This window comes from Aquarana catesbeiana, linkage group LG06 (genome assembly GCF_042186555.1).
Source record: "Aquarana catesbeiana isolate 2022-GZ linkage group LG06, ASM4218655v1, whole genome shotgun sequence".
NCBI classification, from domain to species: Eukaryota; Metazoa; Chordata; class Amphibia; order Anura; family Ranidae; genus Aquarana; species Aquarana catesbeiana.
In genome coordinates, this window is record NC_133329.1 from 31054385 (window position 1) to 31074813 (window position 20429).

Consider the following 20429-nt stretch of genomic DNA (forward strand, 5'->3'; position numbering starts at 1 on the left):
GTGATAACCCTTCCCTATGTTTTCCAAAAAGCTTAAAAAAGATTTTTTGGCTGGAGTTAAACACGTTAAAAATGTACCCGTTCAAAATTACAAAGAGATTCTACTTAACAACAAACCTACAGTCCCTGTCTTGTTTGCACCGCCTGTATACTGCTGTTCAGAGTATATAGGGCCTGGTGGCCCCACACCTTTCCTTATTTTAATTTGGGTGCGGGGTTCCCCTTAATATCCATACAAGACCCAAAGGGCCTGGTAATGGACTGGGGGGTACCCATGCCGTTTGTCTCACTGATTTTCATCCATATTGCCAGGACCCGACATTACATTAAACCCACAAGCAGTTTTAAATGAGATTTTTTCCTTTAAAAATGACATTTGGTGCAGGGACTGTTCTAAACACGGGAAACACGCGTCACTTTACAGGCATACTATAGACACCCCTCAGGTACGATATTTAAAGGAATATTTCACTTTTTTTTTTTTTTACTTTAAGCATCATTAAAATCACTGCTCCCGAAAAAACGGCCGTTTTTAAAAGTTTTTTTTGCATTGATACATGTCCCCTGGGGTAGGACCCGGGTCCCCAAACCCTTTTTAGGACAATACCATGCAAATTAGTTTTTAAAATGAGCACTTTTGATTTCGAACGTTTGAGTCCCATAGACGTCAATGGGGTTCTAACGTTCGTGCGAACTTTCGGTCCGTTCGCAGGTTCTGGTGCGAACCGAACCGGGGGGTGTTCGGCTCATCCCTAGTCACAAGAGTGTAGAATGAATTGCACTCATGTGGTCCACAGGAGAAGTACAGCCAAACTTGCATTAGGGTAAAAAACTCCCCACTATCTGTCATACCCCCCCATCCCTAAGCACATAGCTACTTCATCACTGTCTGTGGCTCCATCACCGCTCCCCATAGTTCTTGTTTGTTAGGAGAAACCAAGGGCAGTGGAACCATAAGCTCCTGCTGCTATCAGTAAAACCCTGTGGGGAGGGAGTGGACATGCATGGATGCCTATTTAGCAGATTTGCAAAGGAGGAACCTAAAAAGAGTCAACAGTACCGGTGGGGACTGCTAGAAGCTGATGTAAGTGACCTTTCTGTGCAATATTGTTGCACAGAGCAGGTAGGTATAACCTCTTTTTTATTAAAAAAAATAGAGTTTAAGTCACTTTAATGTCATGCATTGATTCTGCTTCCTGTGAAGAGATCCAGACCTAAAGGTGAGCTATGCTAGAATGTTCTTGGTGTCACTCACCTGGCAGAAGCCCTTTCCCCCATCCTTGTAGCCGGCACAGATCTGATCATTCTGGATAGTGATGGCACCTCCTGCATTGTTATACATTGTTTGACATGTATTGCGGTCTATTAGAGGAACCATGACCTCCTGGAGGGTCCCATTCAAAACTAAACTCCCTGGTGATAAAACACAGACAAGAAGATGATTAATGGCCATTCTTGGCAAGGCTATACATAGACTGATCACTGTTATGTTCCATTCACTCATGGGCATTGTAGGATTGCACTCAAAATTGCACCGTTTCTCGTAACACACAAAAAAGTGCATTTTTTTTGCAGAAGGACTGCAGTGCCATTAATGGTTAACTCCACCCCAACTCACCTTGCTAAAGTGTGCAAAATCAAGCAAAAAGAATGCATGGTAACAAAGTTTCATGCATTTTGCTATGGCGCTATTTAAAATAAAAGAGACATGTACCTCTTTGGTGTAATTTAGATGCAGTAAGCAGCCAATTCAAATGAATGGACTGCCTTACCACTACACAGAAAAAAAATGGATTTTTATAGCAGCTTACCTGTAAAATCCTTTTCTCTGAGTACATCATGGGACACAGAGCCTTAAATAATTACCGTACTTAATGGGTTATGGGCCACCTTCAGGTGATGGACAATGGTATACCCAATCATAGAAGTTCACTCCCTATATAACCCCTCCTCCTTCCAGGAGCACATCAGTTTTTGTAGCAAAGCAATATACTTAAATCCCAAAAGAGGAGAGGGACCTCTGTATCCCATGATGTACTCCAAGAAAAGGATTTTACAGGTAAACTGTAATAAAAATCCTATTTTCTTTATCGTACATCATGGGACACAGAGCACAGAAAGTGCACTTACTTGTGTATTTTCCATGAAAATCGTCAGTTTATCTTTGATGACGTCATGCGCGATTGCGCAGTGTGTACTTTCATTAACGGCATGTATATAGTGCCATTTGTTTATTTCCGGCATGTCTGTAATTGACTGTGTGCAAGCTTCCCCTCTGAATGGCACAGAGGAGAAGTCTCACGATGCGGGGATGATTCTAGTCTTCCTGATACTCCCCCTTGTGACTAAATAAATGACGCTACGGCGCATGCACAAGACTTCGTCAGGGATATGAACTAGGGGCGGAAATTACGTCCGCATCGGCTTCGGATAGCAAAACAAAGAATGGTGCGGGCGATACCCGGAAGAGACTCCACAATCAAACAACAAAAAAAGGTACATCTAACACTAGTTTCAGAGTAATTTATATATCTCTTGATTGGCAATGTAAAACAGCATTGTAGTATTATAAAATTAAGATTTTTTTGGCGGGGTTTACTTCCTCTTTAAGTAATTACTTAATGGGACATCCCATAGCAATACTACTTGAGGGGAGGGAGAGACAACCCGCAGGGTACCCCCAGACCTGAGGGCTTATACTGCTGCCTACAGCACACTGCATCCGAAGGTTATTTTCTCATATCTTCTTACATCCACCTGATAACATTTTTGTGAATATTTGCACTGAAGACCAAGTTGCGGCCTTACAGATCTGAGCCATGGAGGCCTGGTGACGCACTGCCCAAGAAGCGCTAACCACCCTGGTAGAGTGCGCCTTAATTTGAAAAGGGGGATCTTACCCCTTAACCACTTCAGCCCCGCACCATTTGGCAGCTCAATGACCGGAGGACAATTTGGCACTGCGCTGCTTTAACTAGTAATTGCGCGGTCATGCAATGTTGTTCGCAAACAAAATTTGTGTCCTTTTTTCTCACAAATATAGCTTTATTTTTATGGTATTTGATTGCCTCTGCAATTTTTATTTTTTGCGATATAAATGGAAAAAGACCGAAAATTTCAAAAAAATTATATTTTCTACTTTTTGTTATTAGAAAAATCCAATAAATTACATTTTAGTCATATTTAGGCCAAAATGTAGTCAGTCACATGTATTTGGTAAAAAAATGTCAAAAGCCTATATTTATTGGTTTGCGCAAAAGTTATAGCGTCTACAAACTAGGGTACATTTTCTGGAATTTACGCAGCTTTTAGTTTATGACTGCCTATGTCATTTCTTGAGGTGCTAAAATGGCAGGGCAGTACAACCCCCCCCCAAATTACCCCATTTTGGAAAGTAGACACCCTAAGGAAATTGCTAAGAGGCATGTTGAGCCCATTGAATATTTTATTTTTTTGTCCCAAGTGATTGAATAATGACAAAAAAAAAATTACAAAAAGTTGTCACTAAATGATAAATTGCTCACACATGCCATGGTTATATGTGGAATTGCACCCCAAAATGCACTTCTGAGTATGGGGTCATCACATGTGTGGGACTTTTTGGGAGCCTAGCCACATACGGGGCCCACGAAAACCAATCGCCGCCTTCAGGATTTCTAAGGGCGTAAATTTTTTATTTCATTCCTCACTACCTATCACAGTTTTGAAGTCCATAAAATGCCAAGATGGCACAAAACCCAGCCAAATGACACCATTTTGGAAAGTAGACACCCAAGCTATTTGCTGAGAGAAGTGTTGAGTCCATGGAATATTTTATATTTTGCCACAAAGTGCGAGAAAATGAAGAAAAAAAAATGTATTTTTTTTTTCTTTTCTCAATTTTCAAAACTTTGTGACAAAAAGCGAGGTCTGCAAAATACTCACTATACCTCTCAGCCAATAGCTTGGGGTGTCTACTTTCCAAAATGGGGTAATTTGGGGGGGGTTTGTGCCATCTGGGCATTCCATGGCCTCCGAAACTGTGATAGGCAGTGAGGAGTGAAATAAAAAATTTACACCCTTATGCCCCGTACACACGGTCATTTTTTCCGACTGAAAATTTGTGATAGGACCTTGTTGTCAGAAATTCCGACCGTGTGTAGGCTCCATCACACATTTCCAATCAGATTTTCCGACACACAAAGTTTGAGAGCAGGATATAACATTTTCCCACAACAAAATCCGTTGTCGGAAATTCCGATCGTGTGTACACAAATCCGACGGACAAAGTGCCACGCATGCTCAGAATAAATAAAGAGATGAAAACTATTGGCCACTAGGGATGAGCTTCGAGTTCGAGTGGAACTCATGTTCGACTCGAACATTGGCTGTTCGCCAGTTCGCCGAACAGCGAACAATTTGAGGTGTTTGCGGCAAATTCGAATGCCGCGGAACACCCTTTAAAAGTCTATGGGAGAAATCAAAAGTGCTAATTTTAAAGGCTAATATGCAAGTTATTGTCATAAAAAGTGTTTGGGGACCTGGGTCCTGCCCCAGGGGACATGGATCAATGCAAAAAAAAGTTTTAAAAACGTCCGTTTTTTCAGGAGCAGTGATTTTAATAATGCTTAAAGTCAAACAATAAAAGTGTAATATCCCTTTCAATTTCATACCTGGGGAGTTTCTATAGTATGCCTGTAAAGGGGCGCATGTTTCCTGTGTTTAGAACAGTCTGACAGCAAAATGACATTTTGAAGGAAAAAACCCATTTAAAACTACCCGCGGCTATTGCATTGCCGACAATACACATAGAAGTTCATTGATAAAAACGGCATGGGAATTCCCCACAGGGGAACCCAGAACCAAAATTAAAAAAAACAATGACGTGGGAGTCCCCCTAAATTCCATACCAGGCCCTTCAGGTCTGGTATGGATTTTAAGGGGAACCCCGCGCCAAAAAAAAAAATGGCGTGGGGTCCCCCTAAAAATCCATACCAGACCCTTATCCGAGCATGCAACCTGGCAGGCCGCAGGAAAAGAGGGGGGGGCGAGAGTGCGCCCCCCCCCCTCCTGAACCGTACCAGGCCACATGCCCTCAACATTGGGAGGGTGCTTTGGGGTAGCCCCCCAAAACACCTTGTCCCCATGTTGATGAGGACAAGGGCCTCATCCCCACAACCCTGGCCGGTGGTTGTGGGGGTCTGCAGGCGGGGGGCTTATCAGAATCTGGAAGCCCCCTTTAACAAGGGGACCCCCAGATCCCGCCCCCGCCCTGTGTGAAATGGTAAGGGGGTACTTACCCCTACCATTTCACTAAAAAACTGTCAAAAATGTATAATCTATAATAGCAGATCCAAACTTCACCCATCATGGCTGGCAGCGTAGTTAAACCTTCAAAGACTGGGTCCCTTTTAATAGGGGTTCCACTCATGGGCATCCCCAGAACTTTTTTCAGGGGGCGGCATCATTTTAGGGTCACCCGTGCACCGCCCCTTTTCGACAATGTCATTATCACATTATCATGGTCAGAGACTGCAGATGTTGTACAGTCCCTAACATAAGTAATGGATAATGCCCAACAGGCCCTCTTACCAGACCCAGAGAAACTACAGCAGTGATCCCTCTGCCTGGACGATCGCTCACTCTGGATTCACCGGGGGCAACTCTGGTCAGTAGTGTAGCATGTCTGTACCCTGGTAGTGGCTCAGTGTCTCTCTCTCTCTGGTGGTGCTGGGCAGTGTGGCACTCTCTTGTGGCGCTGGGCAGCGTGGCTCTCTCTGGTGGTGCTGGGCAGTGTGTCTCTCTCTTTGGCTTCTGCCCAGCACACTCCTTATTTTTTGTTCTGTAGCGCTCTCTCCCTCAGCTTTTTCCCAGCCTGCAGTCTCTCAATCTCCCTCTTGATCGAGCTGTAGCCTCCTCCCTGTGGAAAATGGGGCCGCCAATCTTTGGGACTACATGTCCCTTGATGCTCTCCTCTCCTAGTCTCCTTTGATTGGCCCTCAGTTATGGCCAATAGGGAAGGAACGGAGTGGGCAGGAAGCTGGGCAGGGAACCTGGTGAGAGCTGCCGTCTCTTCTCCCTGACAGGAGAAAGGGGGGGCAAGTGGGGAAACCTCTGACAGCCCACAGCTCGCCTTTCTCCTGTCACAGCGCCGCAGAGTTCTCTGCTGGACTGAGCAAGGAAAAGAAGTCACACTACACTGATGGGGGGGCTTGACAGCACCTTGACTGTGTCACCCCACTGGCGGGTGGCACCCGGGTGTGGGTTGCCTGCACCCCGATAGTGATGCATCTGTGCTGAATTTAAGATCCGATCCCTGATTCCAGGGGGTGGCACTTGACCCCCCTTGCCCCCACCTGCGAACGCCCATGGTTCCACTCCTTTGGACCTGTAAAGCACCCCTCAGGACAATTTTAGGTAATGTAGCAAGACCAAAAAGAGTCCTGGTTCCTAGGGTCCAGCCCTCAAAGAGAAGCATTGCAGGCAAAACCTCATTCTTCTATGCGAGGCCTGGGTACCATCCTGTGGCCACAGTGGCGTGGATGGATCCGGTTGTGGAGGGTTTTTAAATCAAGCATGGATCCCTCCTGGAGCTCCTCAGAGCACATCTTCACTCGTGACCAACATCTTAGACACTGGCGAAAAAACTGATGTGCTCCTGGAAGGAGGGGGGGTTATATAGGGAGTGAACTTCCTTGATTGGGTATACCAGTGTCAACACCTGAAGGTGGCCCATAACCCATTAAGTAATTACTTAAGGCTCTGTGTCCCATGATGTATGATAAAGAAATATATATTTGTGCTCCCACATCATGCATATGTGAATCTAGCCCTTATTCTGAACTCGGGGCACAAACAATCTCTTTAAAATATATACCTCTGGGGGGGCGTGGCTTGCCGCATGGAGCTGAAGGACGTGTAGTGTCTCAGCTCCCGGATCCCGTGGCTTCACGGGGCTTCTCTGCACCGCAGAACGCAGCCTCACCAACTCCAATGGGGAAAGATAAGTACAAGGAGGCTAAGGGGACAGGGGGATCCCGTCCAGCGGGTGATTTGGGGCACTTTTTCACCCGATCTTCGGCCGCGGCCCAGCGCCGGCCGGAATCCAAGATGGCGCTGGTGCCGGCGTCCCCGACCTACTCTGAATCTACCTTAGACTCCCTGGCTGGTTCTCAGACATGCCATCCAGGATCCAGGACTCAGGATCATCAGTGGCGTCTCCAGCTTTCATATTTAGGGGGGGAACATGGGGGGACAGTGACAAAAGTAGGGGAGCAACTATAAAATTCAATTATATATATATATATATATATATATATATATATATATATACACACATATACAATGGGCCCTTTCACATGTTCTGCAGTGATCTCCCTTCCTACTGTATTGCCCCCCCCCCCCCAGGGTGTCAGAAAACAAGAGATATATGTCACCAGCATACCAGGAAAATATAAGGGTCCAAAGCAGTGGGAGAACTATCAGGGTTGCAAAGGTTGTCTTGCCACTGGGCCCTGGTGTTCTGCCACTGTGGGGTTCCCAAACCTCCTCTTGCTGTCCTGTCCCTGCTATTGACAGCGCTGGACTGGCATCTCTTGGAATTTACAGGCTGGTTCTCCTGTCCTAAGGATGGGAGAAATCAGTCTGTTTTTTCAGTAACTGAGAGTCCTGGTGGAGTCCTTCCTGCAACTCGCTCTTCTCCCTGCCAATGAGGATGCAGGGGAAGGAGCAGATCGGGCGGCCGTGGTTGTGTGAACGCTCGCATTATGCAGTGTCATTGAGCAGAGGGAGGGGGGAGGAGTCACCCACAGGAGCTGACTGGGGATGCTCTCCCTGTCAATAGAGACTGTGTTACTCCAGCGGCGGCCTGAGTAAGATGCAAATCCACTACGAATGCAAACAAAAAGACATTACCTTTTTGTAAAATAAAAAAAATAAAAAATATATATCTATCTATATATACATAGATAGATAGATAGATAGATAGATAGATAGATAGATAGATAGATAGATAGATAGATAGATAGATAGATAGATAGATAGATAGATAGAATTTTTTTTAATTAGGGGGGCACATGGTGGGGCACAGCATAATGTTGGGGGGTCAGTGCCCCCTCTGGCTAGTGACGATGCCATTGAGGATTGCCCCTCCAGATGCTCCAGGAGCCATTCCAATACCTCCATGGGATCGGAGGATGGCTGGGACTTGGAGTCCCAAATGAGATCCCTGCACAGCTACATGCACTCCCTCTCCACAAAGGCTGACTTTGAGCAGTGTGTTAAGCGCATTGAAAAAACATACAAACAAGAAATAACTGAGCTTAAAAAAGACATTGGGGCTCGTTTTGAGGACATAGAAAACACCACTGAGGGCCTCCACGCCGCTGTACAGACCCATGAAGAAATACTAAATACTCACACAGTCATGCTGCAGCAATTATCATACCAGCAAGACAACATTGAAAATAGAAACAGGTGCAACAATATTCGCGTCCGCGGGATACCTGAATCCGTGGAATCAAAGGATTTAAAGGCGGCTGTGACAGCCATTTTCAACCAACTTTTGCAACTGCCTAAAGACAATCCCCTTGAACTGGACCATGTCCACAGGACCTCCGGCCCCAGGAAACCTGACACATCATTTGTACATGACACCCTATGCAGAGTGCACTTTTACAACATTAAAGAGACCATCATGCGGGCTGCGAGCACTCAAGATTCTATTCTCTTTAACACTTCACCCGTGATGCTTCTACCGGACCTCTCGCGTCAGACTCTGACCATGCGGAAAGCCCTGAAACCCCTCACACATCTGTTGCAATCACACCAACTGAAGTATCAATGGCATTTTCCTTTCCAGCTACAGGTCCACCATGACGGCAAGACAGACATTTTCTGCACGCTCGGGGACCTCCCAACATTTCTTAGTACTCTGGACTTGCCGCATGTCTCTATCCCAGACTGGCCTTTCACACCCACCACCCCAGGCCTACCATACCTACCACAGTGGCACAAGAAAAGTCGCAGGCGACGCCCTGGATCCTCCTCACACAAAGACCCCAATGATTGAATCTCTATAGAACAGCTGGTCTTTTGTCCTTTCTTGTTTGTGCAGGATTACTCCCTGCTATAACTCATGTTCCTACGAGTGCCCCCTGTTCAAAGTTTTCCACGTTGTACACCTTATGGAACATTGCTACAGTTGGAGACTAATGCCCTGTACACACGGTCAGACTTTCCAACGGAATATGTGTGATCGGAGCTTGTTGTCGGAAATTCCAACCGTGTGTGGGCTCCATCGGACTTTTTCCATCGGAATTTCTGACACACAAAGTTTGAGAGCATGCTATAAAATTTTCCGACAACAAAATCCGATCCTTTAAATTCCGATTGTGTGTAGACAAATCCGACAGACAAAGTGCCACGCATGCTCAGAATAAATTAAGCGACAAAAGCTATTGGCTATTGCCCTGTTTATAGTCCCGACGTACGTGTTTTACGTCACCGCGTTCAGAACAATCAGATTTTCTGACAACTTTGTGTTACCGTGTGTATGCAAGACAAGTTTGAGCCAACATCCGTCGGAAAAAATCCATGGATTTTGTTGCGGAATGTCCGATCAATGTCCAACCGTGTGTACGGGGCCTTACTCTTCATGGAAGACTTCTTACTATGTACCCACGTTGGGACTTGTTAACAAAAGACAGCATGTTCCACAGTTGAATACCAGAACGATTGAACCGTCTTATATGGATGAACATCCTGTTCCAGTTGCGCAGATTTGTCTACAGCTAACCCCCCCAGTGTTCTGACACACACCATTCAACAAATGACTCCTTTGACTTCCTACTATTTTGTGGCAAAATTTACCTGCTTTAATATTTTCTTTTCCTGAATCACAGGGAAATGTATACTTGAATACTGCCTGCTCACTTGCATAGCAGGAATATACTAAATGTTTGTCGCATCATCCCATGCTCTATACACATTTGTATGTTAATGTTCATGACATCCCTTTCTTTTCCTCCCCCATGACAGGTTGTACTGTTGTTTATTTTATTCTTAGTACTGCCCTGTGGACCCCAGGACCCTGGGTCCCCCCCCCAACATGCCTTCCACTACCCCCCTAGGCATATTCTGTGCCAGTCACTGGCACTGTTCTTGGTTTTACTATGTTCTTCATAGCACATTACTATCCATATTATTTTTCTAGACATTTGCACATTTGGTGCCACCTAGTGGCCTGTTCATGTAGTTCTGTCTACCCACTGAAATCATGGCTTCAGTCTCTAGTGTTCAGTCACAACCAGACATACTGCATTGCAATTTTATCGACACTGAGACTGAAGAACTCCTTACCCTCTCTTTATCTTCATGCTACTCTTTCTTCCAACTACTCCCCTACTTGTTCCTTCTACAATCCCGCCCCTTCTCCCCATCTCCTCTCCTGCTGGTTGAGCCTGGTCCCCGAAAGACTCTTGTCATTCTCTTCTTACCACCCCCGACCCCCACCAACCAACATGGCAGTCACACCACCGCTTAGCCTAGCATCCTATAACTGTAGAGGCTTTAATACCCCGGAGTAGCATAGCCAGATCCTATATCACTTCCACAAACAGCGAGCTAATATTCTGCTATTGCAGGAAACATATTTCCGCACTGGGTCTACACCCATAATTCTCAACCATCATTATACTACTTGGTTCCACAGCACTAACCCCTAAGCCTAAGTCCAAAGGAGTGTCCATCGCATTCCATAGATCTTTTCACCCTGAAGTACTTGATTCCTGTATCGATGATAATGATCACTTTATATCTCTCAAATTGAAGCTAAACAACTTTCTTTTTACAGTGTCTAACGTCTACGTGCCTAATACAGACCAGGCTCGCTTCCTCTCCACCACTCTCACCAGACTCTCTGCCTTCAAGGGTTCCTGTGTCATCGCTGGAGGTGATTTCAATATTGCTCTGTCTCCATCTGCCGACACATCCTCGGGTAAGTCATCCATAACCACATCCTCACTCACACACATCAAATCTCTATTACACTCCCATCAATTAGTAGATGTCTGGCGTATATACCACCCCATGGAAAAGGATTACAGTTATTTCTCTATAGCCCACAATTCATACAGCAGATTAGATTATTTTTTCATTTCACAATCCCTCCTAGACACCCTATTACAATCGTCCTTGGGACATGCCATATGGTCTGACCATTCCCCTGTTTACTTGTACTTTGCCCCAGTGGTGTATTTTGGTTTTGTGCTGCCCTAGGCCTAACTAAACTCATGCACCCCTAATTAAAATATGGGCCACCCCTTCCTGTCAAGGCCACACCCCTTCTGTTTAAGACCCGCCCTATCTGTAAACCACACCCCTTCCTATTCAGGCTCCACCTTTTCCTTTCAGAGCGCCACCTCTTCTGCTCTGTACATTAAAAGTGGGTACCAAGTGGCCTCATCAGTCAGTGCCCATCAGTGCCGCCTATCAGTGCTCATCAGTACAGCCTTATCAGTGTCCATCAGTGCAGCCTCATCAGGGGCAACCGGTGCAGCCTATTAGTGCCCATCAGTGCCACCTTATCAGTGCTCATCAGTGCAGCCCCATCAGTGCCCAACAGTGCAGCTCATCAGTGGGCCATCAGTGCGGCCTCATCAGGGACAATCAGTGCAGCCTATTAGTGCCCATCAGTGCCGCCTATCAGTGCTCATCAGTACAGCCTTATTAGTGCCCGTCAGTGCAGCCTCATCAGGGGCAACCAGTGCAGCCTATCAGTGCCCATCAGTACAGCCTTATCAGTGCCCATCAGTACATCCTCATCAGTGCCCATCAGAGCATCCTCATCAGTGCCCATCAGTGTGGCCTCATCAGGGGCAACAAGTGCAGCCTAATAGTGCTCACCAGTGCCCATATCAGCTGCAGCTCATCAGTGCCCATATCAGTGCAGCTCATCAGTGCCCATATCAGTGCAGCTCATCAGTGCCCATATCGGTGCAGCCTATCAGTGCCCATATCGGTGCAGCTCATCAGTGCCCATATCAGTGCAGCTCATCAGTGCCCATATCAGTGCAGCCTATTAGTGCAGCCTATCAGTGTCCATATCAGTGCAGCCTATCAGTGCCCATATCAGTGCCCATATCAGTACAGCTCATCAGTGCCCATATCAGTGCAGCTCATCAGTGCCCATATCAGTGCAGCCTATCAGTGCCCATATCAGTGCAGCCTATCAGTGCCCATATCAGTGCAGCTCATCAGTGCCCATATCAGTGCAGCCTATCAGTGCCCATATCGGTGCAGCTCATCAGTGCCCATATCAGTGCAGCTCATCAGTGCCCATATCAGTGCAGCTCATCAGTACCCATATCAGTGCAGCTCATCAGTGCCCATGTCAGTGCAGCCTATCAGTGCCCATATCAGTGCAGCCTATCAGTGCCCATATCAGTGCAGCTCATCAGTGCCCATATCAGTGCAGCTCATCAGTGCCCATATCAGTGCAGCCTATCAGTGCCCATATCAGTGCAGCTCATCAGTGCCCATATCAGTGCAGTTCATCAGTGGCCATCAGTATAATACCTTTAACATTGAGCACTTGACACACATTAGTAATAGTAACATAACCTGTCCTGGCCGCTGGCTGGGGATTTCCCTCGTGCTGCTCCTCTCTCTCTCTCCTCCTCATATCGCCCCGGGCCAGGGAGAAGATTCAGTGAAGAAGCCGTACGGAGGAGAGTGGGCGGAGCATTGAGCTCCGCCAGTCAGATTACCTTCAGCCGGCCTGGCCAATCACTGGCTGCCAATGGGGGTGCCAGTCATCGTCGCTGCCGCCCCACCCCCTCCCCGCCCACCAAGCACGCTCCAAATACAGCCCACAATATTTACAAGTGCCGTGCTACAGCAAGCCGGCCTCTGGGGCTGTATTTGTGCGGGAGGCGGCCGCGGGAGCGGGGACCCTGGAAAACGGGACTGGGGGGCTTTCTTGCATGCGGGGGGGGCGGCTTTTTTGCCGCCCCCCCGCAAAGTGCCGCCCTAGGCCTGGGCCTTGTCGGCCTAGGCCAAGAAACAGCACTGCTTTGCCCGTCCTCCCCAATCCCACAGGGGGCGTCCTGGCATCTTAATGACAATCTACTCCGGGACTCAGTGTGCATCGCTGAAGTTACTAAGGCAATTCAACACTTCACGTCTGATCACTCCTCTGACACTACTACTCCACTTAATCAATGGGAAACCCTGAAATGTGTGGTCCGAGGCGTACTCATACAGAACGGTTCCCGTTTGAAAAAGATTAGATCTGATGAAATTGCAAAATGCGTTCCAAGTCTCACACCCGTATGATCGGACGCAGTAGGAAAGTCCCCAGCAGCCTCTACGCATTTCGCAATAGGGTTTGCGTCATCAGGAAGCTGCTGTATCTATGCCTGTCCTCTTATTTATACCTCCTTTAATTTTTTGACCCTTGTCAGCTTGTCAAACAATTGGAAACGGCCGTGACATGAATGAAGTAATATTGGCACATTGTATGATTTTAGTTTTCAGTTTATTTCTCACTTATATATATATACCTATATATTTTTTAATATTTTGTTAGCACTAGCACTTTATAAAGTGATTGGTAACACTATAAGATATTTCACTTAGATACATTTTGATCAGAAATAATATATGGGAAAGATAAGTTTTTTGATATAAAGCCAAAAAAAAAAGAGAAGAATATCAATATACTAATATAGATGGCAGAGAAAAACACTTCATTATAGGATCAATATAGAAATATATTTTACTTTGCACAATTTGCACACTTCATGGTGGTTATTATACACAAAGGTTTCTCTTAAAGGTCTGATCTACTTGGATTGAAAATGAATAAAATCACTTTTGATTATTATTTCATGGACTCACCTCCATAAGATCTTGTACCCCAGCCGGTCACCCAGCACTCCGTACCACAGGGGAAGGTGGTGGTGGAAGATGGCAGACAGATTGGCATGATGTACTGAGTATAGGTGACAGGTGAGGCCAGCTGCAACAGGGCAATGTCTCCAGGGGTATAAACACTTGAATATTGACTATTGACAATGATATTTTTTACTTTGGTAATAACTGTATGAGGGCTGATCACATCCAGCTGGTACATGCCCAAATATACTTTATAATTCGATACTTGGATAGGTCTGCAGAAAGAAAACAGAACATAACATGTATAAATGAGGACCCATCTGTTGCAGAAGGCAATGCAATATCATTACTATCAATGAACCTCAGAATCTAATGAATGAAATACAACTTGATCATAATATGTTCTCTATGAATGGACTGTATGTACACAAGTCCAATGGTATAAACTTAGGCAGGATCTTTAGAGTTTACTGAGATGCTAAGTCATAGTAATCTCTATTGAAAGCTCAGAAATGTAATGCAATTGTATGAATACTTGTTAGACCTACAATGTTAAACAGTTCAAAATAAAGATATTAAAATAAGCCAGATATAAAAGATACAGAATCATTTAGCTCTGTATTGATTAATACATCATTACATGCATTTTATTTATTGCAAGCAGTGTAAGCACCTGAATTGGTATCAGCCTCTTACAGTGCCTCTACAGCAAAACTCAGACTAGGGAAAGAATAAACAGTACAAGGAGAAAACCAATCATGGAACATGCTGATAAAGGGAGAGAGCAGAGTGGCAGGGAGATAAGCCTATCACTTTGCTGCTTCTCCTTCACTGTCCAGTCACAGCCTGGAGGCGGGATCATGACAGAATAGGCTCAGAGGAGCTGGGTTGATTGATGATGGCCGTCATTCAACCTAAAAGACTGAGCACAACTAGTGGCAAAACATATGTTCTTTTGGGAATGTCTGTGGATTGAGGGTGAGTATTTGATCCTTTTATGAGCTTACTTTACTGGAATGAAGTGTTGCATCTTCCTTTGATTAAAGGGCAGGTGTAGGAATTGTTAAAACAGAACCAGCAGAACCACAATGAGATAAATGAGCCTGTGGCTTAGACTGAAGGTGCAGCACCCCAGAGACTTCATATCAAGGCAGTGTTATGAGAGTGACCCATTTATACCTCCTGCTGTCACGTAGACCTGGACCCTGCTTAGTTCCAGGCAGGGAAAAGTTCAAAGCACTCTTCATGATGTCCCAAGTGTGCTACTAATATCCAAGTGGTAAACTATGAGTTTAGGGTATTGTATAGACTACTCTTCAGAAGAGATTGGCCGAAACACCCCCCTGTTTGGTTTCAAGCAAAGCTCCTAAAGAGGGGAAAAACCCGAACGGTGAACACCCTTGAAGTCTATGGGAGCCGAACAGGAAAAATCAAAAGTGCCCATTTTTAAGGCTTATATGCAAGTAAATAAAGTGGAAACTCTGTACATTGTATAGAACATGCTGCAGCAAAAATGACACTTCTAAAGAAAAAAAATATGTCAAATCACATTTAAATTGACTTGCGGTTGCAATTTCCGGCACCCAGCTATTGAAAAAAAATGGTGCGGGGTCCCTCCCAGTCCATAGGATTTTGAGGGAAATTCCCCCCCCCCCCCGCCAAAATTTAAAAAAGAAAGCGTGGGGTCTCCCCCAAAATCCATACTAGATCCTTATTCAAACATGCAGCATGGCAGGTCAGAAAAGGGAGGGGGCAGGCGAGTGTCCCCTCTCTTGAACCGTACCAGGCCACATGCCTTCAACATGTTGATGGGGAAAAGAGTCTTTTCCCCACAACCATGGCTGGCAATTGTGGGGGTATGCGGGCGGGGGGCTTATTGGAATCTGGAAGCCCCTTTAACAAGGGGGCCCCCAGATCCCACCCCCCCTTTGTGAATCAGTATAGAGTACATAGTAACCCTACCCATTCACCAAAAAATTGTCAAAAAGTAATAAAAACACAGAGACAGTTTTTGACAATTCCTTTATTAAAAAATAAAAACACAGTGTCCCCCGATGTAAATCCATCGTCAATTAAACACTCCTGCCGTCCATGAAGGCTGGCCGCCTACTGCAGGCTCCGCTGTATGACAGTTCTTATATAGGGAAGAGCAAGGCCACTTAGCTACATCACCTGGTGGCACCGTCCCCCCCTTCTGAAGTCACAGACGGCTGAATGTTGGGTCAGTGATGTCACAAGGGGGTGGTGACACCAGGTGACGTAGCTAAGTGGCCCTGCTCTTCCCTATATTAGAACTGTCATACAGAGGAGCCTGCAGTAGGCGGCCAGCCTTCATGGATGGCGGGAGCATTTTTTTTTTTCGGCTGCGGTGGGCGGTGTGATTGACAAAAGATTTACATGGGGGGGCACTATTTATTAAAATTACTTTTTGCCACTTTTTTGATGAATGGGTAGGGGTACCAAGCCCTTGCCCGCATACCCCTACAACTACTGGCCAGGGTTGTGGGGATGAGGCCCTTGTCATCATCAACATGGGGACAAGGTGCTTTGGGGTGGGGGCACAGAGTCCCCCGCTAAAGCACCCAACCCCCCCACGTTGAGGGCATGTGACCTGGTATGGTTCAGGACGGGGACACTCGCTTGTCCCCACTCCTTTCCTGACCTGCCAGGCTGCATGCTCGGATAAGGGTCTGGTATGGATTTTGGGGGGACCTCACGCCAGTTTTTTTTTGCCGGCAATGTTTTTTTTTTTTATTCAGCTGTCAGTGGGGAAGCCCATTGACAGCTGGTGACTTATCGGTTGTTAAGGAGCGGGGCCGGGAAGCCAGCGCAGCATCCTTAACAAGCAACTTTTACTGTACCATGATTGGGCAAAGCTTTGAAGCGCATTTGGCAGACGAACACCCGCTGAGCACCACGCAAATTCAGGTGTTCCCCGAACCCAGTAAACAACCAATGTTCGGCCCGAATGGATACTCGGGCCGAACCATTTGCCCAACTCTACTCTTCACCTGCGTCTATCTATCTACAATGAATAAGCCTATCAACTCAATAGCTGAATCAAGGGCCCAATATTAGCGCTCATACAAGGGCTCTTTAGTTAACATTACCAATCAATGATGATCAATGAGGCACACTTAGCAGTTTTAAAGTGTCCACTTTAAAAAAGAAGAACACTATCAATGAATATGTCCATGACTGTTTTTTAGAAACAGTTCCAAAAGCAGAATGATTGGTGTCTGATGGAAGAATTGGTTTATAAAGGTAACATGTTATACTCACTTCTGGATGCATTGTGCTGCCGTCATAACCCACTCCTGTGAGATCAGGGAGCCCCCACACATATATTGTCCATCTGTAACATAAACGTGCCAGGGCCACTTCCCATCCAATGAATCTGTACCACCAACTATCCGACTGGACACCGACGGGGAACCGCACACTGAAAAATGTTTGACACAAGCAAAAAAATAAATAATTTGTTTCACTTAGATGGGATAATAGATATATACATAGATAGATACATAATAGATAATAATTCTATCTATCTATCTATCTATCTATCTATCTATCTATCTATCTATCTATCTATCTATCTATCTATCTATCTATCTATCTACAGTGCCTTGAAAAAGTATTCATACCCTTGAAATTTTCCACATTTTATCATGTTATCATGACCAAAAACGTAAATGTATTTTATTGGTATTTAATGTGATAGACAGACACAAAGTGGCTCATAACTGTGAAGTGGAAGAAAAATGATAAATGGATTTCAACATTTTTTACAAATAAATATGTGAAAAGTGTGTCGTGCATTTGTATTCAGCCCCCTTTACTCTGATACCCCTAACTAAAATCTAGTGGAACCAATTACCTTCAGAAATCACCTAATTAGTAAATAGAATCCACCTGTGTGTAATTTAATCTCTGTATAAATACAGCTTTTCTGTGAAGTCCTCAGAGGTTTGTTAGGGAACCTTAGTGAACAAACAGCATCATGAAGGCCAAGGAACACACCAGACAGGTCAGGGATAAAGTTGTGGAGAAGTATAAAGCAGGGTTAGGGTATGAAAAAATATTCCAAGCTTTGACCATCTCACGGAGCTCTGTTCAATTCATCACCCGAAAATGGAAAGAGTATGGCACAACTGCAAACCTACCAAGACATGACCGTCCACCTAAACTGACAGGCCCACAAGGAGAGCATTCATCAGAGAAGAGCCAAGAGGCCCATGGTAACTCTGGAGGAGCTGCAGAGATCCACAGCTCAGGTGGGAGAATCTGTACACAGGACAACTATTAGTCGTGCACTCCACAAATCTGCCCTTTATGAAAGAGTGGCAAGAAGAAAGACATTGTTGAAAGAAAGTCATAAAAAGTCCCATTTGCAGTTTACAAGAAGCAATATGGGGGACATAGCAAACATGTGGAAGAAGGTGCTCTGGTCAGATGAGACCAAAATTTTACTTTTTGGCCTAAAAGCAAATCATGATGTGTGGCAGAAAACTAACACTGCACATCACCCTGAACACACCATCTCTACTGTGAAATATGATTGTTTTTCTTCAGCAGGGACAGGGAAGCTGGTCAGAGTTGATGGGAAGATGGATGAAGCCAAATATAGGGCAATCTTAGAAGAAAACCTGTTAGAGTCTGCAAAAGACTTGAGACTGGGACGGAGGTTCACCTTCCAGCAGGACAACGACCCTAAACATACAGCCAGAGCTACAATGGAAGGGTACTTTAGATCAAAGCATATTCATGTGTTAGAATGGCCCAGTCAAAGTCCAGACCTAAATCCAATTGAGAATCTGTGGCAAGACTTGAAAATTGCTGTTTACACAGGGCCGACCCAACCATGGGACCCAACGGCACTTTAAGAGGGGTGGCAGCTGGCCGGAACCCTAATCACTGTGCTGTCTTTCGATATCTGCCCACTGGGATGCTGTGAAAGGCTGCATCCAAGGAATGTGTAGGCCACGCTGCCTGTGAAACAGTTTCACATTGAGCAGATTGTGAGGCTTGTAAGAGCCGCTGAGTCTGTGACAATGTCAGCTAATGTAACTGTATGCAGGGAGAGAGATCAGCTGTCACAACTCAGCAGTGATGTCTGGAGTGGGTGGAACCGAACAGCTATCAAACACCAGCCAATGCAATGGGGTCTTGGCAGGCCACTACATTTATGTGGCTCCGCCCCTTTCTTAAACAGCCCGATGATTGGCTGGTGTTTGATAGCTGCTCAGTCCTGCCCACCCCCGACATCACCACAAAGAACAATACATAACAAATTAAACTTAGCGGCGATGGTGGAATCCCCTCTACAGATAATTGCAACACAAATTAACTTCAAGTGCAACAATTTTTTAGTTGGGAGGTTCTCACCATTATACCACTTTGGATTTTATTTTTAGAGTGTTACACTTCATTTTATATGTTTTAGTCACTATTATAATGTGAATTATTGCACCTGAAGTTCATTTTCCACCACCCTTGCTAAGTCCATGTCTTTATGGACCTTGCTTTGTGCACTGGTGTGCAGTCATGTTAGAACAAGAAGAGGACATCCCCAAAATGTTCCCACAAAGTTGGGAGCATGAAATTGTCCAAAATGTCTTGGTATGGTGATGCCTTAAAGTGGTTGTAAAGGTTAAATTTTTATATTTTAAAAATAACAAACATGTCATACTTTCCTCCACTGTGCAGCTCGTTTGGCACAGAGTGGCCCCAAACTGCGTTTTCTGGGGTTCCACGGTGGCTCTCTCGGCTCCTCCCCGCCTCAGATAACCCCCTCTGGGAAGCGCTCTCCCAGGGGGGTTGCCTTGGGGGCTTGTTCCCGAGTCCTGCATTCGGCATCCATAGACGCCGAGTGCAGGACTCGACCCCGCCCCCCCCATGCCCGCGTTATTGGATTTGCTATCAATCTATCCAATGAAGAGCCGAGAACCCCGGCGCGTTCGCAAGGGGGATTTGCCCCCTTATTGACGGGCCATTTTTTTGCGATATGGCACGTTGCTTTAACTGACAATTGCGTGGTCGTGCGACATTGCACCCAAACAAAATCCTTTTTTCCCCACAAATAGAGCTTTCTTTTGGTGGTATTTGATCACCTCTGCGGTTTTTATTTTTTGCGCTATAAACAAAAAAAGAGCGACAATTTTGAAAAAAAAGCAATATTTTTTACTTTTCGCTATAATAAATATCCCCAAAAAATATATAAAAAACACTTTTTTTTCCTCAGTTTAGGCCGATACGTATTCTTCTACATATTTTTGGTAAAAAAAAAAAAAAAATCGCAATAAGCGTATATTGATTGGTTTGCACAATAGTTATAGCGTCTACAAAATAGAGGATCATTTTATGGAATTTTTTATTATTAATTTTTTTTTGCTAATGGCGATCTGTGATTTTTATTGGGACTGTGACATTATGGTGGACACATCAGACACTTTTGACACATTTTTGGGACCATTGGCATTTATACAGCGATTAGTGCTATAAAAATGCACTGATTACTATAAAAATGTCACTGGCAGGGAAGGGGTTAACACTAGG

The 20429-nt window shown here is 45.2% G+C and overlaps 1 protein-coding gene across 6 annotated transcripts in view; it reads right to left on the minus strand.

Moving 5' to 3' along the window:
* LOC141148245 (transmembrane protease serine 9-like) overlaps positions 1-20429 on the minus strand; it is a 437906-nt gene that overhangs the window by 35049 nt on the left and 382428 nt on the right. For 5 of the 6 annotated variants that reach the window (XM_073635506.1, XM_073635509.1, XM_073635508.1 and 2 more), the window contains 3 exons: positions 17157-17316; positions 13878-14149; positions 1255-1412 (listed from right to left, as the gene is read on the minus strand). In XM_073635506.1, coding sequence (XP_073491607.1) covers positions 1255-1412; positions 13878-14149; positions 17157-17316 — 590 coding nt within the window. The remainder of the gene's footprint in view (positions 1-1254; positions 1413-13877; positions 14150-17156; positions 17317-20429) is intronic. The other variant, XM_073635507.1, reaches the window with a different exon arrangement.